This window comes from Podarcis tiliguerta (genome assembly GCF_965153285.1).
Source record: "Podarcis tiliguerta genome assembly, chromosome: 3".
NCBI classification, from domain to species: domain Eukaryota; kingdom Metazoa; phylum Chordata; class Lepidosauria; order Squamata; family Lacertidae; genus Podarcis; species Podarcis tiliguerta.
In genome coordinates, this window is record NC_139536.1 from 87,879,681 (window position 1) to 87,907,147 (window position 27,467).

The following is a 27,467-nucleotide window of genomic DNA, read 5'->3' on the forward strand; positions in this document are numbered from 1 at the left end:
TTCACTGTTGAATTAATGTGATTACCTCCATTAATTGCAGAAACAAAATATGGCAATTGAAGTAAATGCTCGATTGCATTCCCCTTAGCCTTGGATCTATCATCTGGTGAAATGTAATCTACTTCACACATTAATTTTCTAACCACATCTTACAGCTAATATAATCCTTCTGCTTACAGGCTAAATGCATGTCGTCTGAGCGTTTCTTTGAAAAGTGATCAGAAAATGCATTAAAACTCCCTTCATCCACTAAAGATACATTTCTGCTCTGCTTGCTTCATAATAGCACTTTAAACACGGACAAGACAGGTGTATGTTGTTCGGCACAGCTTGCTGTGTTTCATAACTAATACGCCATGGGGAAAACGTTCCGAAAGCCACTGTGTCAATTTCAACCCAGTCCCCCTACTTCCTTTTATAAGTCTTTCTTAATATCTGTATTTTCTCAAAGCTACCTGATAATTATGCATAAGAATACCTGCACTAGATTCCAGGTATTTAGCTCAACATTCAGGGCCTTTCTGTGTCAGCCAGGTTTGTTGCTGAATGTCTTAACTTCATTGCAAAAAAAAAAAAAAAAGTGGGGTAGCTGTCAAGAGATTGAAGAGGTAGAATCGTAGAATTGTAAAATTGGAAGGGACCTGAGGATCATCTGGCCCAACCCCTTGCAGTGCAGGAAAATGCAGCTGACCCATATGGGAATCGAACCTGCAACCAGAATCGCAGGCAAGGAAAATGGCCCAGTAAGCAAAAACTGCATTTCCCTGAAGTTCATGGGCAACATGCATCAAGAGGGAGTCATTATGGAAATAGGCATTTCCTGATGTTGCGCAATCTATGCCACATTCTAGAATGATTTTGTGTTTGAAAGGTGCGTGAGAGACTCTGGTTGCATCGCTCAAGAGCACAACCCTTTTTCTGCACATTGTTGAAGAGCAGCATTTCACAAACTGACAAACTGGTCCTGCCCCGCAGCATAATTTTGTGACTAGCGGGCCCCAGTAACTTTCATCGCTTTCAAGTGGGCCCTGGAGGTAGAAGGCTTGAGAAGTTCTGGTGAAGAGCATTTCACAAGGGACCGTACCTGCAGAGACACCGCTGTTGGCAGCAGAACTGTGAAATGTTGCATATTAGCATTTATGTTGAGGGGCACCGTTCAAGTTGATAAGAAGATGGCAGGGTCCACAAAGGTGGCTGGGAGGTGAGGCAAAAGCATAACCTCAGAATGAGTTAATAGAATACTTCTGGTTGAAGGACTCTCCTCTCCCCAAAAAATACCCCACAACCATTGCTCCAAAGAGTCAGTAGGGAGAGATGAGGAGGAACTGGAGAGTTGCGTAAGTTTTGCATCCCTGGAAACAAGTTGTAGAATGACTTCCAAGCTTGCAAGGCCTCGTATGGTGGAGTCCTCTCAAAGCAGGATCTCATTATAGAGTGCACATGAGAATAATATAATTGTAGAGTTGCAAGGGAAGAACACGAGGTCCATCTTGCCCAACCCCACCCCCTCAATACAGGAATCTCAACACATCCAGTTCGAAACCATTCCACGTCCTGCTTAGCTTTGCAAATGTGCCCACAGTTTTTATTGCCGCACCACTAGAATGAAGGTTTTTTTTTTTTTTTGAAAGCACCCTTCACACCAGAAACTCCTCCCCCATGGGGAAAAAAATTACATAGGCAGTATTGAATGTATAGCCTTGAGAGTTCAGGCATTAGTCGTTCTGGGATTACTGTGCACTAAAGCTTTGCATTAATTCGATAGTATTAAAGGCCTGTCAAACTTGATGCATCAGAAGAGGGTTGCTGAATCTCCCACCAATCAAAGGAAGTGGAGCACCATAGTTCCTCCCACAAGGCGTTTTTCTCTCTAATGGCCGGCCCACTTGTCAGGAGCAGTGGTCAGGTTTTTCTCCCGCAGCAGCAATTCCCAAGCACTGCACTCAAACTTTTCCTGCAGGGATGAGCGGCAGCTATATGATTTTCTACGTGGGGGAGAGTGAAGGGATCCACTTTGGGACAGTGTTCAGGGGGAAGCTAAGCACACTCCCCAGTCCCTGGTGATCCCAGCCATTGAGGTTCAAGCGGTGCCCTTCTGCATAAGTCAGCTGTGGCTTCTGTTTCTTGGCCACCTTCTCCACCCAAACAGATGACTCCCTGAGTAGCTTGACCATTTCTCTCATCGCGACAAATATCAGGGAGGATTTTACACACATCACATGTGAATGTGTGGCAAGCAGAGGCTGTGCATCTGAGCACTGGCTGCATATTTAAAATAGATTTAAGAAACCACATCATTTTGCCAGCCAAATCCTGATATCCAGGGTTGCTAAAATGAGGAGAGTTCAAAACCTTAGCTCAGTTTGGGCGCTGCAGGCCTGTGTTTCCCTGCCCTCCCCCCACCTCTCGCAGGAAGGCTTTTCTTTGCACCTGCAGTGAATTTCACCACAATGCATCTTTTTAAAACTAAGGATCTCTCTAGGCTTTCTTCTTTTTTTTTTTAAGGCCTTGTACCTGCCTAAATTAATAACCAGTGAGCTGAATTTTGAACACTTCGGGCCATTTACAGCAGGCATTTTTCTCATAAAATGTGTCCTGCTAGATTTTACGGCTGCACTAGAAGCCTTTTATTTGATGTGTATGAAGCAAGAGGAAAATCGTATGCAAGAGAAGCCCTTCTAGCCTACAATGTTAACAGGCCCTCTAATTCCTGATTTAGAGAACCCAGAGTGTAACAGAATGCTGGATGTTGTCAGGGAGTGCAGGCTCAAAAACGCCTGATGTGGTCACTGCTTTCAGAGGACAATGCCGATCTACTAATCTCCTGTTTAAAAGGGAAGGGGGTACCCAGACTGAGCATAGTGTGCACACACCCTCAAAACACCTGATGCACACACGCATGCACACACAGAGGAAAGGTGGCTGTCTTTTGTACAGCTGGTGGAACCAGCCAACATACTGAAACCCCCCAAACTTTGGTTTCCTTTCGTAATAGGTGATAATATTCCACCCTTCCTCTCCTCATACAACTTGCAGTTTCTAAGAATAGTCCCACTTTTGTCCAGTTCTGTTTAGCTTCAACAGAATGTTGCCCACAGATCTCCTCAGTTATTTGTTCTACTGACTTTTAATAATATGGTAGGCCTTCCTGTAGAGACTTAAAAAGTCAATGCAGCATTACACAGCAGCACGCTCAGGACTTTGACCTCTTCCTATACCTCTCTGGACCATGCATCTCTTGCTCAAAATAAATATGTCTCGGAACAATTTAATAATTATAATCATAATCATAATACAAATAATATTATTATTTATACCCCGCCCATCTGGCTGGGTTTTCCCAGCCACTCTGGGTGGCTTACAGCACATTAAAAAATGTAAAACATTAGACATAAAAAATTTCCAGATACAGGGTTGCCTTCAGATGTCTTCTAAAAGTCAGATAGTTGTTTATTTCCTTGACATCTGATGGGAGGGTGTTCCACAGGGTGGGCACCGCTACTGAGAAGGCCCCTCTGCCTGGTTCCTTGTAACCTCACTTCTCACAGTGAGAGAACTGCCAGAAGGCCCTCGGAGCTGGACTCCCAGTCACCAGTCTAGCTGCCGCATTCTGGATTAGTTGTAGTTTCTGAGTCCCCTTCAAAGGTAGCCCCACGTAGAGCGCATTGCAGTAGTCCAACGGCTGGTAGGATAACCAGGACAGCATCAGGGATTGGCATTGCCAGATAACCTCCTGAGAAATCTGTTCCAGTTGGCCCCATGCTCCGCTGCCAATCCCTGGAACTTCCTGGCCCTTCAGGTCATATCATAGAATTGTAGAGTTGGAAGGGACCCTGTGGATCATCTAGTCCAACCCCCTGCAATGCAGGAACATGCAGCTGTCCCTTGTGGGAATTGAACCTGCAACCCTGGCGTTATCAGCACCATGCTCTAACCAGCTGAGCTATCTGGCAGGACTTCCCGCATTACTTTTTCTTCCCCCTTGAAGTAAGCGATCAGTAAGAGGAGTCAGGAGGAGCGACGTATACATACCTTTTTGTCTTCTTCTGGGGAGAGATGGATTAGGCCAGGCATAGGCAAACTCGGCCCTCCAGATGTTTTGGGACTACAACTCCCATCATGCCTAGCTAACAGGACCAGTGGTCAGGAATGATGGGACTTGTAGTCCCAAAATATTTGGAGGGCCGAGTTTGCCTATGTCTGGATTAGGCCCAGAGTGAAAGGCAAACAAATAGGAAATAGTGGGGGAGGACGGAGGACCTGGGTCCATGCAGGGAGAGGGAGCCCCTCTTATCCAAACCCAAGTGAACAATGCTCCGACAAACTTCTGAAGTGCGTCAGCATCAGTTACAGTGAGTGTCATTTCAAAGGCTTTGAAACACGCTGTCATTTCTTCCATCACTGGCTTGGGTAAGATAGACTGCAGCAGGTTGAAGATAACTCGACTAGACTGACTTAAAGTGATTTCAATATTATTCACTGAGAGGCTAGAACACGACCCCCTGAATCCATGAATATTTGTGGAATCGTTGGAACGGATCTGGGTCTAACATCTCCCCGAAGAAAGGCAGGGCAGCGATAAAGCACAGAATGTGTGTGCTTTTGTTAAGTTGGACACTTGTGAACAGGGTTTTGAAGAGGACCCAAGCAAAAGTGGCTGTAACGTTTAACTGAAATGATGAGTCCATCGGCAGGTCAAGGACAGAGGGGGTTGAGTGTCTCTAGCAATGGTCCATCTTCCGCGATAACTTTTCCTAGTGATTCACATATAAGTCTAAGATAGGCCAAGGGGGAAGAAACACAGAATTATGGTGTGTTTTAAAACTGGAAAAGAGGGGGAAAGAGTCATGATCATTCAGGGTTTTAATATAGCAGGTGAGGATGAAAACAGCTTTTCATTCTGCTAAACTATGCACAGAGGACTAACTCTTTTGTGGATTGCTGTCCTCATTTTTTTCTTACTCAGAAATTCCAAATGGGAAGGATTGCAGCAAGATTATTTTTTTCACAGGTTTTTTAATAAATGTATCCAACTCATCTTGTCTCAGTGGAGTCCATGATACGTTTTGACATGGAATTTGCTGAAGTCAATATAGTTGGTTTGGGGGTTTGTTGTTTTATTTTAATGTAAGTACATTTTGCATGAGGCATTTTTGATGGGGGGTTGGGGCTCAGCAGTTTTAATCCTAGTTCCATTGGAGCTAAATACTAAGACATAGATATGGAAATCAATGAAGCACTGCCTGAATTGTCTGCAACATAATAAAATATGGATCAAAGGGCTGTTGTACTGCAAACCACAGGAGTGTGTATGCTAGCTCTATTTGCCACCGACATTTCTTAAAATAATACTGTATTTGCTTTTTATCTCACCTAGATGCTCAGCCTACAGATGGAGAGAGGGAAGTATGGAACCAAGTCAATGCTGTCTTACAGGATTCGGAGAGCATGCTTTCAGACCTGCAGTCCTACAAAGGAGCGGGACAGGAAATTAGAGATGTGCGTTAAACCATACTATGGCACCCCCCCAAAAAAAAAACCGAGGAAAGAAAAATTAAACACTAGTCTGGAATATTTCTTTTCATACCCAAGCAAATACAGTCATACCTCTTGTTACGTTTGTTTCATGATATGTTTTTTCAGGTTGTGTCCCGCAGTGACCTGGAAGTACAGGAAAGTGTTACTTCCGGGTTTCGCCACTTGTTCATGCGCAGATGCGCAAAATGACGTCTTGCACATGTGCAAAAACGGCGAATCGTGACCCTTGTGTGCGCAGACGTGGGTTGCGTTCCTTTCAGGTTACGAACAGGGCTCCTGAATGGTTCCCGTTCGCAACCAGAGGTACCACTGTACATACAATATTTCTTTTTTTTATAAAACAAATATGGTCATAATTATGTGAGATTAAAACTAAAAATGACAAGAATTTTCCTGTCTACTGAACAAATCTCTTCTGGAGACAAACGGTTATCGATGCAATCAGGCTACTGAACGAAGTCAAGAACCTCATTGAAACTTAGGATGCCAAATTAAAAACAGATTTTCTAGATGTGCTTGTGCACGCATATATCTGCACACAGAACACACGATTATGTGTATCTCCGCATGCATGTGGTGTGGATTATGTTTACCCCTGCATGCGGGCGAGACAAGATTGCAAAGAGCTTTTGCGAAGGCTGTTATTTATTAATGACCCCGAAGATGAATGGTGGAGTCTGAGGACTACACGTTGGCTGAAAGATTTCCAGTGCTAAATGGTGCGACGTCAAAGATGGACTTAAAAGCGGCTCGGCTTTTGGTCTGTGTGTGGCGTTTACAAAACCTCTTGAACGGTTTTGTTCTTAATTTATACGATGCCACCCGTGCATGAAGTGTTACGGAGTAACGTGCAGAAAATAAACCTCTAAGTAGGTTCCTGCCCCAGCGAGCTTGCAAGCTTCTTTGGGGGCAGTAGACCCAATCGAGGTGAGGGGAAGGAAGGAGAAATGGGGCTGAATCAGATGAAATGGTTGGAATATCTTACAGGAACATAGGAAGCTGTTGGGTGATTGATTCATCTTGACTATACTAACTAACAATGGTTCTCAAGAATTTCAGGCAGGGGACATTCCCAGCTCTACCTGGTAATGTCAGGAATCAAACATGCAACACTGGTGCTCTTCCACAGAACTATGTCGCTTCCTCCAACTTAGTTGTTGACATCCGTCTGTCTCGAGAGAATAAGAATGCACCTCTGGGGGTGAAGTCAAACCCCGAAGGGACCTCCCTGGAGCACGGGGGACTTGTGCTTCCCAGATTGACAAGACCCCCCCTCTTGGCCTGATGTGGTCCAAAGGAAAGCAGAGCAATACGTTTGGCACCATCTTGGCTGCAGGAGTTGCCAGAAGGAGATGTACAAGGCACCACCCAACTGTCTTAGGGACTCGACTCTGGATTTGTGTAGGGTTCACTCCTTAGCCTCTTCTCGCAAAGATATCATGAGAGACAGCAGATCCGAGTTTTCCTTCTGCTAGATGGGCTACCTCCCGAGGTTGACAAGCCCCACCTGCCTCTAACTTTCCGCTCTTGTTATACAAACAACATTTTGAGATGTTTTATATTTAAATATAGAGGCAAGCAGCAAGTCCTCTTTTTTGTACTTTGCCAGCCACCTGATGTTGATCAAGGTATCGTTGTTTTCCAGGCAATACAAAACCCCAATGATATCCAACTTCAGGAGAGAGCCTGGAACTCAGTGTGTCCTTTGGTCGTGAGGTTGAAGCGGTTCTATGAGTTTTCTCTCCGGCTAGGTGAGGATCTGCCTATTGTTTCCAAAGAATTTGTTCACCTCTGATGTTTTGGGTGCAGCCTTTCCCAACATGCTGCCCCCAGCCAGGATGGCCAGTGGTTAAGAATTAAGGGAGCTGTAGTCCCAGCAACATCTCTGGAGGGACCACAGGTCAGGAAACCTGGTTTAGTGTGTTGCTGAACAACCCTCTACTCTGCTGTTTCGATGGTGGTATTTGGTTCCCTCCGCCCTTTGGTGTATGTCTTGCACTTAGAACGAAGCAATTGTGCATTCCCCTGCCCTTCATTTACAGCAATGTTTCCCAAACTTTGGTCTCCAGCTGCTTTTGGACTACAATTCCCATCATCCTTAGCTAACAGGACCAGGAGTTGGGGATCATGGGTATTGTAGTCCAAAAACAAGTTTGGGAAACTCTGGCCGTAGAGGCTTATTTTTAACCTTAAAAACCCCTTTGATATTGTTTGTAATGGAGCTGTATTGCCAGACGTCCGTAAGCAAGAGACTGATACCTCTCAATCATCATTTGGTGAAGAAAAAGCAATTAAAGATGCCCATTCCACTAACAATATCATACCTTTAAAAAAATTAATTTATTCATTACGTCTCCATATTGTAGAGTTGGAAGCGACCCCGAGGGACATCTAGCCTAACCCCCTTCTGTGCCCACCATGGGGCTCGAACCGACAACCCTGAGATTCAGAGTATTGTGCTCTGCCAACTGAGCTATCCCAGCAATCCAACTCAATTAAGATGATAGGCTTTCTTCACCCAGAAGTAACTTTTATTAAGTTTTTCCATGTGTAAAAGATATTTTGCACATTTATGTAGTTTAGGGAAGGCCAAACAGTTCCGTTTGTAAAAAATATTTATCCATGAGTCTTGTGCTAGTAGAAAAATAGGTTTGCACGTTTGTTTGAAATGCTCTCTTTTTAAAGAAATGTGAGACATATATCTGCAATTTCACTTGTTTTTTCTTTCCTCCCTTCTTCGTCTTCAGAGAAAGCGCTGCAGAGTTTACTGGAATCCTTGACCTGCCCTCCCTATGCACCAACTCAGCACTTAGAGCGAGAGCAAGCCCTAGCAAAGCAGTTTGCAGAGATCTTGCATTTCACTCTCCGCTTTGACGAACTCAAGGTAAGGACGAGGGCGGGATGGTCAGCTAACACATAAAATGTTGAAGTGGCTTTTTTGGGTTAAGAGCGCCGGAAGCTTATTTTTCTTGATTTTTAAATTTTATTTTCCCCTTTGATTTTCGTACCAAGATGAGAAACCCCGCGATACAGAATGACTTCAGCTATTATAGGAGGACGTTGAATCGCAACAGAATAAACAATATGCACGTAAGTGAAACGTCGTCGTTGCTGTTGTTAATTCAGTTTTTATACTGCCCTTTATTCAAAGATCCCAGTACATAATTTACGAGCATAGTAATAAAAAGCACTGCACAAAAGCATAATAATAAAATAACAGTCCCCACCCTACCCCACATTCAGCAGGCCATAGATTATTTAATGGCCAAAAACCTGGTTTCCATTTGGGGCTGTTGCTTCACTAGAAGACAATCTGGCAATGTGGGAAGCTGGTTTATACTAAATACAGTCCCATCTACCTCAGTTTTTCTGCACCACCAGGTGCATGAGTGGCCCACCAGGGTTTCAACAGGAGTCTTTCTCTGTTCTGTCTGGAGATAGAAGGGATGATGATGATGTATTTTACTTTGCAATGCCATGTGTTTTCCTGTTCACCTGCTGTATCTGCAATCAAGGCAGATTTCATTTTTTTGCACAAGAACTTGGTAACAGCACATCCCTTGTTTCGGGCAACAGGTTGGGCGCATGTGGTTTGCACATAAGGCGAAGCCACAGTTGGTTGAGGCAAAGTGGTGTCAACCTCTGAACCTAGCCCAGCAGACAAAGGTTTGTTTGCTTTCTGGCAGCAAGCCACAGTTTGAAGCCATGGGTTTGTTGTTGACATGAAACCGTGGCTTGTTTGAACTATCATTTGGTGTCACGTCTGAACCCAACAGTCTTGCACGACCCATGGTTTGTGTGGCCCCTCCAAGCTACAGAGAGAAGAGGAGCTGGAAAACAAACCAAAGCTTTTGAGAACGAGGCGGTGCCTTGTTTGCTCATCAAGGAGACAACTCGTGGTTTGTTTACTAAGCTGGGGCTTAGCGTTATGTGCGAACGCACACAGCAACTTCTTCTTAAAAAAATCAGTGTTCCCTTGTGTTTTCATCAGCTCGGCATTGAGAGCGAAGTGAACAACGAGATGGCTAACAGAATGTCCCTGTTTTATGCAGAAGCTACACCAGTGCTGAAAACACTGAGCAATGCCACAACACAGTTTGTTGCAGAAGTGAGTGACAATCTAATATTTCTTTAAAAAACCAAAAACCAATAGCATATTACATATTGAATAACTGACCTAATTTTTTTTTGTTATTGTTGTTGGTTTGGTTTAACCTCTGCAGAACAAAACCCTACCAATCGAGAATACGACAGATTGTCTAAGTACGATGGCCAGTGTATGTAAAGTCATGCTGGAAACGCCGTAAGTTAGATATGAGCAAGGAAAATAAATGTCGCTTTGTTTGTTTGTTTGTTTTAATAGTTCAAAGAAATCTAACAAAAGCTTGTAATTGAATACTACTTTTATAACCCTTGGGGAAGCTGGAGACAGGTAGCCATTATTTCGGAGATTATGAAAAAGACCATTCCATGTACTTTTACTCCATTGTCGTTTCCGGTAAACTGGTTTTGTGTGACTTTAGAATCATGTTTGAGCAGAGACTATGGTGGAACAAAAGAAATGAGTGTATCTTTACACGCTGCTGGTAATGATGTCTGTTGCATATGTAGTAGAGCTAAACCACCAAAAGCAGCAGCTCCGGGTCATCATCTTCTCTCTCCCTTGTAATATCTAGGGATAGTCATAGTGCCATGATGTGTCATGGTTTATTTTTTAAAATACAAATCCATCCCGGTTTAGACGAGCTTTTGCACTGTTGGAAAAAGAAGAAGAAAGTCTTTCTTTTCCCCGCTTTCTCTGAGGGCCACAGTGCTCTGGCTTTGTCCTTCTGATAAATATTTAAAGTTGGAGAGGGAAAGAAAAAAGAAAAAAAGTTACGGCAGGACCAAAAAAAAAAAGGGAGGGTCACATATCTTTAAAACAGGTCACTTTCCACATGACTTACCCTTTTGGTCAATTGTGTATTTTTACAAGCTTTGATGTTTGAAGATTGGTCATTCTGTCAGGGAAACCTAATGAACCTTGCACTCATCACCCAGGCTGACATGGTTACACATAGACAATGCAAACATATTCAATCATCATCTTTTTCTTAATTTATTTTTAATTGCGCCTTTTGCTGCCTCCTCAGTTGGAATGTGTGGCAGAAGTAATTTTTTGGACAGTCCTTTGATCTTATGACAGAGGGGTGGGGAGCCTGTGGCCATTTAGAGGTTGCCGGACTCTTAATTCCCATTTGCCGCTTCCAACATGGCCAGTTATCAGGAATCACCGGACGTGGGGAACACAAAAAAACTCAGAGGGGCACACACAGATTCCCTCACCTCCGTCTTTGGAGATTCAGCCATGCTTTGAATCTCTTCTTTAAAAGGTCACCTAAGATGCGGACTTTTTATTGCATCCTCGGGCACCCTTTGTCATTACCTGTGGAACAACAGAGACATCATTATCAGTTGGGAAATAAAGGGAAGGCACTGATTTCTGCTACCCTGTTCCCAGTCCCAAGAAAGCTGGCCAAGTCTGGAGCCTGATGTTGGCATCCCCTGAGGCAATGGGCCTGTCTCCCTTCCAGGCACCTCTATGCTGGCAGTGGCTGTTTTTGAGAGGCACAGTGATGGACAAGGTGATGGAAGCCCACCATGCAAGCTGAGACCTCTGACTCTGCCAGTTGGACCCAGGGTCCAGCAATGGAGGAAGTCTCTGTACAGCCACGGGGTGGGGTGCAAGTATTAGAATGGAAAGGCCAGACCCCCCCCCTTCCAACAGCCACCCCTCATCCCTGCTGGTGGGACAACTGTGCCAGCGTACCATGGGGTCAGGGCAGTAGACGTGTCGATTTGCCCATGGTCTGGCCTGTCAGCCGTGTTTATTGGCAGTTTTCTTTTAACTCTATTAGATTGTGTCTCGAGGTTCCTGTGCTGCTTTGTAAGTGAAGGTTTTAATTTGAATTGAGGCAGAATAACAACGTTTTCTCCCCTTCCACAGAGAATACAGAAGTAGGTTCACCAATGAAGAAACCCTCATGTTCTGCATGAGAGTGATGGTTGGCGTCATCATTCTCTACGACCACGTCCATCCCGTGGGAGCGTTCTCCAAAGCCTCAAAGATTGATGTAAGAATAATGAATGGCAAGGTGTTGCAATCCCTTGCAAAAGCTTCACGGGGTATTCTGAAGGAAGCACTTCAATTCATGTTGTCTTCTTCACTAGCGGTTTGAGGCATCAGTCACATGAGCCATACTTGTAGCCTTTGGAAAATGACTTCTTTTGCGCGTTTGCTTTTCAGGATGCAAATTTAACTTGCAACGGAGAGCTTGGCACGTGGTCCCGCGCAAATTTCAGTGTAGCCTGCGACATTGAATAAAAGCGTAATACAGTCATACCTCATGTTACGTTTGCTTCATGTTACCTTTTTTCAGGTTGTGTCCCGCGGCGACCCGGAAGTACTGGAAAGAGTTACTTCCAAGTTTTGCTAAATTGCGCTTCGTTCGTGCACAAAAGCGTCAAATTGCGCCGTGCACCTGCACAACCAGAGGTACCAATGTGGCATTGAAATCCAACACACAAACACGCAAATAATTAAAAACACCAGCCTTCTTCCACAAATGACTTCTATAGAATACATGTCTCCACCAAAGGCTCAACTATACTCCCCACCACCCACAATTTGCCCCTGATCCAGATAGGATGCTAGTGTAGGGATAGGAAGACTATAAACTTCTGTTTCAAATTGAGGGTCTCGGGCTTATGATTTTCACTTGGGTGGTGGAAACAACCATTGAAGTAAACAGGGTTTCCCCCCCAGTGCAAATTGCAGGCCCAGGGGGCTGACCAGAATCAGGACTGCAGTTGAGGATAGAGGATTAAAGCTCCACCCACAGCTTCCCCAAGGAAGGTCCTGATCCAGATCAGGGAGCCCACACTGACAACTTAGATAAACCGAAGAGTGACTACACTTCAAGGCATAGCTACATAGCTAACGCAATGTCCAGTTTGTCTAGGTAGTTACTGACAGCCAGCACAGATCTCTTGGTGCAGGTGTTAACTTGCAGATGCGAACATGTTACTCCAGTTTGAATCCTTGGAAGGGACCGCCAGGGTCATCTAGCCCAACCCCTTACAATGCAGGAATCTTTTGCCCAGTGTGGGGCTTTCAACTCTGAAATTAAGAAGAAGAAGAATAAGAGTTTGGATTTGATATCCCACCTTTCACTCCCCTTCAGGAGTCTCAAAGCGGCTAACAATCTCCTTTCCCTTCCTCCCCCACAACAAACACTCTGTGAGGTGAGTGGGGCTGAGAGACTTCAGAGAAGTGTGACTGGCCCAAGGTCACCCAGCAGCTGCATGTGGAGGAGCGGAGACACGAACCCGGTTCCCCAGATTACGTGACTACCGCTCTTAACCACTACACCACACTGGCTCTGAACCAGAGCCATCCCATCAGTCTAACTGCTGCGTTCTGCATCTTCATCTTCTAAAACAAGCCCTGCAGGCAGCGCACTGCAGTAATTAAGTCTCACGATTACCAATGCATGAACAATGGCAATCAAGTTGTCCCTGTCCTGGAAACTGCTGAAATGCACTCCTTGAGAAAGACTCTGCCGTCCCATCAGGCATACTAATAGCAAATTCATTCTGTGAGCGTGAATTTTGTTGTAATCCAAACAGTGTCATTTGCACACATGAGCAAGGTATCAGCAGGCTTGGGAGAACTTGAATGTTCCTCCCCTTCCCAAATCTCAACGGTGACTGTGTGTACTTAGTGGCTTTGCACAATACAGTGGCTGGTAAATCTTGACTCTGAAGGCAACAAGTTCTGAAGGCACCAGGTTCAGGTTCTATGCATATTATGGGTAGGACTTTCCCATCTGTTCTTTCCCAGCAGGGGAGGTGTCGCTGTGACCTAGCACATTTTTGGGAAACAACATTCAAGGAAGGTCCACACGTTCTGACCTGTAGATTAAAAGTGGTCCGTTCAGTTCTCTTACGCTTTTTTTGGTATTTCATGCATGCATCCAAATAGTAGCCCTTATTCTTCCATGTCTTCTCTTCTTCGCAGATGAAAGGCTGCATAAAGGTTTTAAGGGAAGAGCCAGCAGACACAGTCGAAGGCCTTTTGAATGCTCTCAGGTACCCATTATGTTTGCCTATCTTCATTTTGACCATCTGGTTGTCCATCGTGTTTGATTTACCACACCGGAAGTGTAACAAAATAATAAAAGTTGCTGGACTGGATATCTCCTCAAAATCACTTCTCTGGCATATTCCGCATCCTACCTTAATAGCACATGTCAATTTATCATTAATAGCTATATCCCACACCTTTTTATACCATTCTTCCATTTTATATTATGTATTTTTATGCAGGTATGTTCATACATGGGTCTTCCTGTATTTGTTTATTTAATACCATTTACCTTATTCATTTAATTTGATGGATGCCGTTTCCCTCATTGTTGCTGTTAATCAATGCACTCATTTAACTTCGCTTGCCTTTATTTAATGTCGCTGGGCCTTTCATAGCTTCTGGGACCAAACTTGCTAAGACAACCACAGAGAGCATTAATTTGAATAATCTAAAGCACTTTGCGTGTTCAGAGCTGCAATCCTGAATACGACGGGACTGGGGGGGGGGTTGTGTGTGTGTGTTTTATGTGCATAAGCATTGCTCTGTAAAGTTGCTGCTTTATCAAGGCGCATGACGGAGCCTGAAATTCACAGGATAGTCTTTTGACTCTGTCTTTGTAACTTCCAGGTTCACCACGAAACATCTGAACGACGAGTCTACTTCGAAACAAGTTCGAGCTATGCTTCAGTAGCCCCCTCCTTTTGACAAATGGACTTTTGTATTATTTAGAAAAAAAAGATGTTTGTTTACATAATTTAATAGTGTGTGGTGTTAATACATCTGCCTACTTTGCATAACATAATGGCTGGTTTTATTCTCCTTGATGAAGTCCGTGGACTTGTATCGATAACCTGACCGACTGACTCCGTATGGTACAGCGTCCAGTTTATATGCTAGTCTTACCACTTGGCAGTTTAAAGAGGTACCTTAATTTGAATATATAAATGACAAAAAAGGGGTCTATGTGCCTTGCTTTTTATGTGTTTATTGGTTGGCTTTTGTCTGTGGATGTATGCAGTAATTCTGTATTGTCGTCTTCGAACCGTTCCACACATGGAAACGTGCCAGTGAAGATCTCGCTGTGGAAGCTTCTAGAACAGGGCTGAGGAACCTGCGGCTCTGCGAATGCCGCTGGACTCCAGCTCCCAGAATCCTCAGCCACCATGGCCAATGGCCAAGGATTCTGGGAGGTTCTTCTGCTCTCCCTTCAAACCAGATCTTCAGAGCAATTGATTGCAGGCACTGTGGAGTGGTCAACACGTTCCAACCATGGACACTTTCCTCTTGCAGAGAAAGACTCCTGACAGAGTTTTCGCTGGGTTTGCACTGAAACCTGTGCATGCACGTTTAATTTTTAATACTTTTTTAAGCTGTTTTAAAATTTACGTAGCTTTGCGTCTGCAGTGTGCCTTTGGGCAGATAGTTGGAATGTAAATTATCGATATAAAAAATATACGGTGCCGTTTGGGTGTACTTATCTCAATTTATCGAACAAGGATCTTGGCGTGCTCCGCCCTCTTCGCTCCCACCTCCTTGGCATGCCAGAGTTGTCGGCACTTTTCCTGCGTGGATTTTTAGCTTCCTGTTACATCGAAACCAGGACCAGAACAAGCTAGGATCTTAAACCGACTTCACACAAGAAGCAAGAAGGGCCAGTGCAAACATGAGAATGCTCGGGCACAAAGCTTGTGCTTCCCTCGGTTTAATAACCTGAGATGTACACTGGAATCAGGACCAATGAGAGACAGGCAATGCTGTTGTATATATATCTTTGCCTAGTTTTATATGCTCTGTATCATACCGATGGCACTGAGAGTGGCTTTGTTGTGTTTAGGGTTCCCTGCTTTTCTCTTAGGGATTTGCTCCGCTGCTCAGAGAATCATGCATGTGATGGGGGGACGCCACTCACTTTTAACAATGCAACACACCAATGTTGCGGTTTGCATTTGTGTCCTTTCCCCCTCCCCACCCCACAAATATGCACAAGTTAAGGGTTTGATCATCTGGGATATAACCCCCAGTGGAAGAGATCGGCTAGGTGCTATTATTTTGGACACTGTTTCTTGGATTTATCTTGCATGAACGTCACATTATTTCAGGCTCACTTTGAGCTACTTGAATGAGTCCAGATCAGTAATCTCTTTGTTATCATTTTGTACATTTTGAATGCTGCACAGCCGCCCTTATAGTTCAGTTTGAGCCATGTGGAAAGTTTCTGAAAATAAATGCAAAATAAATAATAAGCAGCTTTCTGTTTTCTCCGCTACTACATTTGGATTTGGCAGGTAAAGTCCCACTTATATTTATGGCGTAAATTTATGGCTGGCCGAGAAAGGGAACTGGATGGTTGTAGAACCACATAGGAAGCTTGCAAGGAACTGGTTCTCCATATAATTTGCAGGATGTACTGACCACATCCAGTGCTTTTTTTTCTGAGGGTACGCAGGGATACGCATACCCCTAAACATTTTGTGAATCTTTGTACTTTGGTCCATTTACTGTATTTATTTTTCCCAATTTGAACTATCTTTTCTTGAGTCAAAATGAGAGTACCCCTAAACACATTTTTAGAAAAATAAGCATTGACCACATCAGCAGAGGTCTTTTTTGTCATAGCCTGAACTGTTGTGGTTAAATCCTTGGCATAAAGCTCATTGTCAACAAAAAGCTAATTTGGGGGGAAAGAATGTTCACTTGAATCCCTTTCCCAGCAGAAACTGTGTCACAGAGATAACATAATATGAATTTGACACTCAAACATATTATTAAACAAACAAGGAGGGCCTCTTTCCTGCCATTGTATGTATGTGCCTAACAAACACGGGATTACCATTCACACATGCCAACACTCTGCATGATGGGGGAAACCGACTGGAAGGAAATACTCCCAGATTGCACATGTGAAAAGCCATACTCTACAAATCCCAAAGTTGTATACAGTTTAGAAAGCAGTTGTAAGTGGGGTCTAGTTGCTAGTAATTCCAGATCTTTGGGGGATGTTTCATATTACCTATTTATAATGACATGAGAACCTACTTACTACAGACAAAATACAGTTTTTCTTACACTTGGAAATGAGGGCCAGCTTATGTAAGCCAAGCTCATCGCACAGCATTGTCTTTCTTGGGGTTTGCACATTGTTGTGTGCTGTTTCACCACATTTAAGTGGAAGGTGCGTAGACATTAATAGAGGGGAAGAAAGCAAGGATTCCACTGTAAGCAAAGAGCCCAGTTGCTTACACAAATGCCACCGAATTCCTTTTACGGCTGTTAGCCACTGTGTGAAACCTGAGAGTTTACGTTATTTTTTCTTGGCTGTCCAGAGTTCCCCAGTGTGACACTTCCAAGAAACAAAGATTCTTCACTGTGAGCTGCATTTGTTTTATTTCCCACTGGAGTCCCAACTCAAGGAATACTGAAAACCTTTTGCCAGTTCCTCTTTTGACTGCATCTTCTGAGTGATCTGCAGCAGCTGTGAGGTGGTTAGCTTATAAGATTTCAAAAATAACATCCCTTGCTTGTGTATATGGAATATGGTATTCATATATTTAGACCCTGTGCCGCTTGTGCCGCAATGAGTCTCTGTTTTCGTTCGATTGTTTTGTATTTTACTTGTCTGAATTAGACAAGGTTTGTGCATGCTGGCTAGAGTGTGTATGAATTTAGGGAAATTTTTGGCCCAGATGGGTTCAGAAAGTGTTCTGGGATAATAAGTTACTTCCTACAAATCCAGAAACTAAATCTTCTGGAGTTGGTTTGACCACATTAAGTTATTTGGGATCCGGCCTTTTTAGGTGCTTAGGGGCAAGAATAGCTTTCTATTTTTATATCTTTGATAGGATTTAGCACTATGCAGCTTGAATCTGAAGTTTGTTTTAAATAATAATTACTGTCCGTACTTGATGCTGTAGTGTGCAGGTAATGCTTGGGTGCAGAACTCAAAAGTCTTGGCTGTTCTTCATGCCCATTGATCCAACCTCTAATGTTTTGGAACCAATCCTCTTGATTGATTTTATATGTGAGAGTAGACTAATAATAATAATAATAAAAGACAGACAGTTTGTGCATACACAAACAGACAGACAAACAGAAATTGCGACACATTGCTCCTCTGTAGGGCAAATTCCTGCCTCGTTCAAAGGCAACTGTTGCACCATTCAGTGAACTGGAAACTCAAGTCACCAAATCTCTTGCCCCTTTTCCTATATTTTAGGCAGACCATCCAACTTTCTATTTTTAAAAAGGTGAAAATGGCTCTGAGGCGGCGAAGGGTCATCACTGGTTCCAGCCAATCACATTTGTGCACAGCCAGGGTCTGCTGCAAATGTGTAGCCCTGTTCTTTTCCTTTGCTCAACCCAGGACAAGATGTGGTCAGCACACATCCTAAGCAGGTTCATTGCTCAAATTACATACAAATGTACATACATGCCCAAAGTAACATATTCCCTATCAGAGGGGAAATTGACAGTGCACAGCTCTAGACACATGCAGTAGATGTGACAGATTTCCTTAATTTTATTCATGGTTGAGGACTGATTTTAACTGTATTTGGAATTAATGTTTTAACAATGGAGTTCTGTTTATAAAAGCCAAAAGAAGAGAGTTATTTGCCTTCTGTGTAATAATAAAAAAGTTCAAAAAGCTATTGTGTGATGGTTGCAATTTTATTTCAGAGGTTTGAGGTGAATCTTATATTGCTTCTTAACGAAGAGTTATCTATTTGGAATGTTACTTTATAATATATAATTCGATGGATGGATAAAACACAAATGACGTACCAAGAAAAAAAAGAACTTTCATCTAAAGCTTGTTAGTATCAAGTACCCACTTGGCTGTGCCGCTGCAAGTTTATTTTCAAATTTCAGAACTTCAAGAAATGCATTATCAAGGTCTGTTGAATTGGTTCTCATACAAGATGGTAACATCAAGCTTTTTCCATGATCTGATCACATGTGAATTGCTGCTTTGGGCTGAGTGTGGGGGGAAACCCCACATTTTTAAGAGGTAAACCAATGGTCTGAAATCATCACAAAGTTATCCATATTTGTTCTGGATCAAATTCAAATACAATGACTAAAATCCAGTGGGATTGCTTATTTATCTGTAGCTATACATGCATAGAGTTTGCGATGGTGGTGTTACAAAACGTGCCCTGTGATTGGCTTGTGTATAATTGACATGTTAGAGGCCATATTGGAATAGGAACCTAGTCATAAAGGTCTGTTTCAGGTGACCATTGACCCCACTTTCTTGGGGTAATGATTACATAGATTAAGCCAGTGGTTTTCAACAGTGTGCCGCAGCACCCTGGGGTACCTTGAATGATGGTCAGGGGTGCTGCAGGCAACACTGGCCTCTGCCCCTCTTCCCTCCCTCCTCTGATGCCCTCTTGTGTCTCTGCCTCCCAAAGGCTTGTGTGGCTGTTTGTTGCAGCAGCCCTGGCTCCAAGCGAATGGTGCCTCTGGGGCTGGTCAGGGGGTGCTGGTTGCCAGGAGCTGAGGTGGCCTCGGAATAAGCAAGTAAGCAGGCAAGGGAGCCCAGCCAGCCAGCCCTTGCTGTTGGGAATGGACAGACAAGTCCCAGGCCCTTGAGGCACCTCTCTTTGGGGCAGGGGGGCAGCTCAGAGACCAGGGGCAGCAGCAGCTGCTGCCCAGAGGACTCCCAAGGAAAGGAGAGGAGGCTGAGGGAACACTCCACAAGGGAGGGAGTCTGGAAAAGGGTGAGAGGCTGCCAGCTCTGCAGGCAAGGGGTGACAGAACTGGGCTCCTGAGTCCCACAGGAGTGCCGCAGAAAGAATGCAGTTGGTCAAGGGAGCCGTGGACCCCCAAACCTCTGGAATAGGCCTTCACACACACTGCAAGCTCCAGATCTTTTGTGGGGTCTACCATCTTGTCACTGCCACCATTGCAAGTTCATTTGCCTTGTGCCTTCAGGCCGAGGCTGCCCGCGAGGGCAAAGCGAGTGGAAGCAACTGTTGTTGTGTTTTCTTGCTCTTGGCAATACTGGCACACTCAGAGCGGGGAAGTGTGAACAGGGAGCAACACCAAGGTAGAGAATCTGTGCTGAAGTGCGAGGTTCTCGGCAGTAGGTGTGTGGGATTCCTGCACACCTAGACCCTGTTTTCATTGTGCGCAATATCAGAAGTGTCTAGGTGTGCGATCCTCACTGCATAGTGCAAGGCTCTCCGCACAGAAAGATAATCTGGGAGCAGGGACTCAGATATACAGCTGCAAATAGAACGTTTTAAGTGCGTTTTTAAGGGACGTCGGTAGCGTTGTGGGTTAAACCACAGAGCCTAGGACTTGCCGATCAGAAGGTAGGCGGTTCAAATCGCTGTGACGGGGTGAGCTCCCGTTGCTCGGTCCCTGCTCCTGCCAACCTAGCAGTTCAAAAGCACATCTAAGTGCAAGTAGATAAATAGGTACCGCTCCGGTGGGAAGGTGTAATGGTTCTAGGGGTTGCTTGTGCGTAAGCTGGTGCAAACACCTGGCTGGGTTGCCTGAGTGAACCTTCTCTGTCCGGACAGCCACTCACCCGTGGCTGTCTCAATCGCTGGCAGAATCCGTCAGTGGGCGTTTCTTAAACTTCTTCCAGCAAAGAAGCTCTTTGATGCCTAGTCTTCTTCTACTCTCTCTGCACGAAAGCCTTCTGCGCATGGAGGGCGTAGGCAGCGGAGGACCTCTACTCTCCCCGCTGATCCCTGGGAAGGAGTCATGGGACCGCCTCGCCGCTTCCCCCATCTGCCCCCCTTCTCCACTGGTGCTACGCTGATTCTCTTCCCCAGAAGATGGGCTGCCTCTCCCAATCCCGGGACGCTCTCTGGAATCCCTCTGGATCTTGCTCTCTTCCTCCGGCACTGATGGCAGTTCCCTGACAGAAGGTAAACGGTGTTTCCGTGTGCTCCTCTGGTTTGCCAGAAGTGGCTTAGACCAGGAAGCTGTACGCCGGCTCCCTCGGCCAATAAAGCAAGATGAGCGCTGCAACCCCAGAGTTGTCCGCGGCTGGACCTAATGGTCAGGGGTCCCTTTACCTTTACCTTTAAGTGTGTTTTAAGTGCATCATACAAATGTGACACTAGATGGTGATGGTGAGCTAAAGGCAAATTCTATATATATATTAAAACTTTTTTTAAAAAGCATTTTCACAGCGGTTTTTTTAAAAAATATAGGTGTAGATTCAGTCCTGGTTTCACATGACATGCATCGTGAAAGGATGTGGTAAGATATTGATGAAGTGGTCTCATTTCTCCATCAATTTTTATCATCTTTCCCACCCCCTGAACATACACACCCAGTTATGATTTTTTGCTGCTAGCTACAAATTTTGACCCAGTAAAACTATCTTAACTATCTAACTGGCATGTGTCAAGGCACGGACATTTTCAGCTGTCATGAAATTAGCACAGATCAGTGGTTTTTAATATAGGGGATGGAAGGCTGTTTACCCTGAAAATGGCTGTATTCTCACCAGCCCACATTTGCCTGCAGAAAAATTCTTACAATGTAAGCCTTCTATATTAGCTACGATCAATATTTTGTCTGGTCTGGGTCAGTTGGCTTGATTCACTTTTATCATGTAGGTTGAGAGTTTGCAGTATACACGCTTTTAAGAAAAATCTGTTGTTGACGTAGAAGAGCACGAGATCCTATTGGATCCTTGTCTCGTACTATAGCGATTTGTACTCCATAATTTACTGTATGCATAACATGAGTTACTTTTAATCCCTTTTATCCATTTCCCATCAAACATCGGGGAGCGGGTGAGTAGTAGTCCACCTCAAAACATTTTAGCTTTGCATTTCCTAGAAGCTTAGAGCTTCTATCTAAATGGTAGCTTTTTCAATTCATATATACTTCAAAGTGGAACTTTTTGGGGGGAGGGAGGGAGTATGGGCAGCATGGAGGAAATCTTTCACTGTTGTTTTGCATTTCAACTGAGGCTTAATGTTTATCTGCTGGGGGCGAAGGAGGAACTGGTTGAAGAAAAAAGGAAAATGTCAAAAATGAATAATAAAATGGTGTTTAAACAGAAGCAGATTTACTGTGATATGTTTCCCCCTGATAAGCCCGATAATGTTTCCCAAATGTGTTGGTTGGATTCAGAGCCAAGATGACTGGTCAGGTTTTATGTGCTATTTTTAATTTGACTGCTTAAGAAACTTGACATCATCCTGGAGGAATTCCCTCCTGCGTAGCTGTATCTAGTTATTTGTAGGTTAAAATTCATCTCAATATAGATTCATGTGAAACATGTGTTGCCGCAGAAGCAGAGATAGGTGAGTAAAATAACCAAGGGTGGCAAAGAAGCCATACTTCTGTTTGGGATAGTTTTCCCTGTGTGCGTCCCTCAGCCCCACCGCTGCCCCAACCAAGAAAGAATATGTTTTCCTTTAAGGTCATCTCTCTGTTTGATATTGTAGACTCTTAAGGTCTCTCTGTTCGGCAAACTTCCTTGCCCTTTATGCAGCAAAATCAGGCTGTGAAATGGGAATACGAGTGACCTAGGAAAGGAAAGCAACGGAACATTTTTTTGTGAGTTCCAACAAAACTGTCTGGCATGCTGCTGTGATATTGCTTTGACATAATAATTTAGTGTATTATGTGCTGTGTAGAAATAAAGGGTCTTCTATTTCCAGCTCTTGCTAAAGTCTACATCAGTGCCTTTTTATTTTTAATGTAGCCATTCTAGAGCCTCCAGATGTTTTTGGACTCCATCCCCTGTCATCATCCCTGGCCATTGGCCGTGCTGGCTGGGGCTGATGGGACTTTGAATCCAGCAACATCTAGAGGGCAAAAAGCTTCCGCATCCCTGTTCTGTAGCACCAGGGAGTAAGCTATTATGAAAAGTTCAAATAATGACAAAAAAGGGTGCTGTTCCAGTAAAGAAGGAGACAAGTTAGTGTCGGGTTTAGGGTGGTGCAGATGGTTCCTCTGCACAGGGTGCTGAGCCAAGGGGGGGGGGGGTGCAAAATTGAGAAGATCCTTGATTGGAGACCTCCTCCTCCTCCTCCTCCTTTTATCACTCGCAGCCGGGTAATATTGTCTTCCACAAATACAGTCTTAATAATGTGTCTGTAGGCAACTGTGGAGGCCAATTCTGGATAGCTTACACACAGCTCCTTGTTCCCACCAATAGCAAGTTTAGGTAGTGAGCACCAACAAACATGGCAACAAAATGGAACCACTAATGAAGCAGAGTATCAGTTTTGCAAAAGTACCAAATACACACACACACAAAACCAAACAAACCACCAAGGGGGAAATGGAAAGAGAATAAATTTGCTTGCTTGAGCTTTTGACAGCTTACGACAATATTTCTCAAACTTGGGTCCCTAGCTGTTGTTTAACTACAACTCCCATCATCCCTGACCACTGGTCCTGCTAGCTAGGGATGGTGGGATTTCTAGTTCAACAACAGTGGGGGACCCATGCTGGGCTTAAAGGTATCCCAGAGGAAGGCCTGCCTGGCTAGAACCCTGAACAGGAGCACTCAGGGGGTGTGAATATACTGCAACATTTTGTTGAAGGCCCCACATGTGATGTCTAATTGATAGATGTGGTACTGTCTAGCCCCCTCTTTTAAGCCTTCTACAAATAACAAAACGGGACTATGCAGAATCAAAGAGCTGCATTTCACAGAAGCTCGTTTTCAGAACAGAATTGGTGTGCTCATATTTTGTATCTCTCAGTAGCTAGCTTTAATGTGCTTAATTACTGGCCTTTGTAGCAAATCTGCTTTCACTTAGGAGTTCAGGGATTTTATCATAAAACAAAACAACCCGGCTAACAGCTACAGGGCAAAGAAGGTGACAAATTTTATAGCAAGCTTGACAGTCCAGGAAATATTCCACCTTAATGTCTGGCTGTGCTTGAAAGGCTGCTTAATTCATAAACGCTGACACCATCTGCCGCTACTTTGATGAATGGGGAAACGGGAACAGCAGTTTCAGCAGCGGGAAATGTACCTGATTTGGACGCTTGGAGGTAAATGAAGCAAATTTGCATTCCAGACTGTTCTGACCAAATGGCACCTACGCGCTACGGATTTCACAGTCCCTGATGTCGGATACCACAAGCAATGCTTTTGGTATAGAGAAGGGGTGGACAAATCTCAGGCTTGGCAGATCTAATTGGGAGCTTCTTCTTACTAGAAACCAGGGCTTTTTTTAAAAGCCAGAACTCACCGGAACTCAGTTCCAGCACCTCTCAGGTAGGTGCCATTGACATTCTAGGAAAATGAGGGAGGAGTTCATGGTGAGTTCCGGCACCTCTTCTTCTAGAAAAATTACACCGCTGGAACCCAAAGATCTACCATCCAAGGCATGTTGCAAAAGATACAGGTAGAACTGGAAAAAGAGAGTGCCTATGAGTACCCTCCAAGCCAGGATAATTAACTGTGATTGGTTCTGAATACCAGAATGCTATTTGTGAAGTCACACACTCCACTTCTGGTTAAGCCAAGCTTTCTTCATTTCAATACCTAATTGTAATACCTAATACAGTGGTACCTTGGGTTACATACGCTTCAGGTTACATACGCTTCTGGTTACAGACTCCGCTAACCCAGAAATATTACTTTGGGTTAAGAACTTTGCTTCACGATGAGAACAGAAATTGCGCTGCGGCAGCAGTGGGAGGCCCCATTAGCTAAAGTGGTACCTCAGGTTAAGACAGTGACGTAGCGTGGGGGGTGCAGGGGGGGCCGGGCGCAACATCGGGGGGGGGGGCGCTCGCACTCGCAGCTCTCTGCCCCTACCTGGCGCCCGGTGGGTTAGGGGGTGCAAATTACTTGCCTTGCCCCGGGTGCTGACAACCCACGCTACGCCACTGGGTTAAGAACAGTTTCAGGTTAAGAACGGACCTCCAGAATGAATTAAGTATGTAACCAAAGATACCACTGTACCTAATACCTAATTTCAATGCCTAATTGTTGTTGCCATTGCTGAACAACTGAGGAGTCAGAAGCTATTGCCAATCTTCTGCAAACCACCCAAATATTTGCTGGTAGATCCCAATCTACTTTCTGCTCACCCACCCACCCACCCTGCCCGCCCGTGGTATATACAGTACTCGTCCCTGGCTATTTTACAACTCTTAAGCAAAACTGAGCTTCTTTGAGGCTAGCAGTTTCAGCTGTTTGGGATCATCTCCTCTGCCCGCTGGGGAAAAAAAATGTGTGGGCACTCACAGATGCAAATAGAATAAAGGCATTCTGTCAGCTTGCTCACTCTTAGCATAGGAATGGCCCAGAGAGCCCAAGAAAGCATGGACCGACACACACATAAAATGTAATCGCCTGGCTCCCGCCCAGCGGCATCAGCTGCTAGCTGGCAAACCAGATATGCTCTTCACCTGTCCTTGCAGCTGTCGACATTTGACTGGAAAATGAGAGCAAGGGTTTAAATGACTGGTACTTGTTGCTTCTGGCTTCTCTGGACGACGTTCCGTGTGACCCATTCTCTTTGTCCAAGCCACACAGCGATATTGTAATACAGGGAGAAGAATGAAAACGCTTGGTGACTTGCCTTAGCAAAGAAGATCCGCTTCACCTGCATAGACCTGAAGTCTAGACGTAGACGTCTAGATAATAATAATAATAATAATAATAATAATAATAATAATAATATATTATTTATACCCCGCCCATCTGGCTGGGTCCCCCCAGCCACTCTGGGCGGCTTCCAACAAAACACTGAAATACAATAACCTATTAAACATTAAAAGCTTCCCTAAACAGGGCTGCCTTTAGATGTTTTCTAAAAGTTTGGTAGTTATTTCTCTCTTTGACATCTGGTGGGAGGGTTAGGGTTAGGGTTAGGGTTCCACAGGGCGGGCGCCACTACCAAGAAGGCCTATAAGTCCAAAAAATCACACATAGGTCTGCTTCTTCATAATGATGTGTGTTTGGAAACTGCAACCACCCATGGCAGCCTCCAAATTTCCCTACATTAAGCTTATCTGGATAGCAAGAGAGGACAACCCCCGGCCCTTCAGATGTCTTTTGGACTTCAAACCCCATCAGCCCCAAGCCTGTATGGCCAATGGTCAGGGATGATGGGAGCTGTAGTTTAGCAGTGTTTCTCAACCTTGGGTCTCCAGCTGTTGTTGGACTACAACTCCCATCATCCCTAGCAAGGGATGATGGGAGTTGTAGTCCAACAACAGCTGAATAGCAACATAAGGAGGGTCATCCGTTCCCCGCTTCTAAAATGAATGGAAACAGCAGCCCCGAACGTTTGAAGTGATAATTCAAATCTCAATGTTTGTGTCAACTATTTCCCTTAACCAGCCAATTCTACACTTTTAAATCCAGCACTGGCTTCCATGTTCACGGCACCTCCCATGTTACAAGGGCTTGTTTAATAACGAGAGCACTCTTCAGGATAAAGACAATGCAGAAATGGTCAAAGAATCCAGATTGACTTAACAGGCAGAAATAATGACAGCTGAAACTTTCCCCACCACAAAACTGAAGGGAAAATGTTTGTCAGCAGTTAAAAGGCGCATAGAACCTCCTTCCTGGTAAGATTCTGGCAACCCTATTTATGAAGAGCTATCACCTTATCAGGAGTAACCTTACTCTCATTTAATTTTGATGTGTTTTGATTGATGGCCACAGGATTGCTCCTGAGCGAAACCTCGCTGGTTTAATTCTGGCGCATACAAAGGAGATTTCTCATTGCAGCTGAAATTATACTTGGGCGTGTATGTGGTACAGTTACTGAGTTGGACTCTGGCCATGTTTTAAGTGTTAACACTTCTGCTCTGAAAAGCGCTCGAGGGAATTATTTGTGAGCACCACTCATCCATTGCTGCGTCTAACACACTGAGCTGGAAAAAAGCACCCACAGGTACTTCAGCTCTTGAATCACAAAAGTCATTGCACTGTTTAGAAGGCAACCATGTTTAGGGAAGTTTTTTTCACGTTTGGTGCTTTTAATATCCTGTTGGGAGCTGCCCAGAGTGGCTGGAAATCCAGTCAGATGAGTGGAATAATAATAATAAATAAATAATAATAACAATAATAATATCTTTTTACTTGAAGAACAAGTATTAAGAAAGAACTCACAGAAATAACCTAGCAACTCCCAATTGTCAGCTGCTTTCCCCGACACCATCTATTCTTTGTGAACTATATACCGAATGAAATTACAGTGGTGCCTCGCAAGACGAAAGTAATTCGTTCCGCGAGTCTCTTCGTCTAGCGGTTTTTTCGTCTTGCGAAGCAACCCTATTAGCGGCTTAGTGGATTAGCGCTATTAGCGGTTTAGCGGCTATTAGCGGCTATTAGCGGCTATTAAAGGCTTAAGGGATTAGCGGATTAGCTGCTAAAAGGCTATTAGCGGTTTAGCGGCTTAGAAAAAGGGGGTGGGGAGTGAAAAAAAATCTCAAGACTCACAAGACATTTTCGTCTTGCGAAGCAAGCCCATAGGGAAATTCGTCCTGCGAAGCGCATCGAAAAACGGAAAACCCTTTCGTCTAGCAGGTTTCCCGTCTTGCGAGGCATTCGTCTTGCGGGGTATCACTGTACGTTGCAAACACCAACAAATGTCCCCTGAAAAATATAGTTTATGTGAGATACTGTTTGTTCTTCATGTTCAGTTCCTGTTTCTTTGGGCTCAGCCTTGTCTACATTAAGTGCCCCTTAAACCAGGGTTGCCATATTTCAAAAAGTGAAAATCCGGACACAAAAGTTGTTGAACTATTTTGGGGGGGACAAAGAGAAGTTTCTACCTTTTTTTAAAAGGAAAACTGCCAAAAAAACCCCGCCCACCCTCCCTTCTGTTCTGAACAACACTGA

At 44.3% G+C, this 27,467-nt stretch overlaps 1 protein-coding gene across 1 annotated transcript in view; it reads left to right on the forward strand.

Annotated features, from left to right (window-relative positions):
* Window positions 1-18,310, forward strand: part of CYRIA (CYFIP related Rac1 interactor A) — a 65,796-nt gene extending 47,486 nt beyond the window's left edge. The window contains 9 exon segments of the mRNA XM_083431807.1: window positions 5,378-5,499; window positions 7,184-7,289; window positions 8,286-8,422; window positions 8,551-8,628; window positions 9,530-9,646; window positions 9,762-9,841; window positions 11,525-11,651; window positions 13,598-13,668; window positions 14,294-18,310. Of these exon segments, the coding sequence (XP_083287933.1) occupies window positions 5,378-5,499; window positions 7,184-7,289; window positions 8,286-8,422; window positions 8,551-8,628; window positions 9,530-9,646; window positions 9,762-9,841; window positions 11,525-11,651; window positions 13,598-13,668; window positions 14,294-14,357 (902 nt within the window). The 3' untranslated portion in view covers window positions 14,358-18,310.
* The last annotated feature ends 9,157 nt before the right edge of the window (window positions 18,311-27,467 follow it).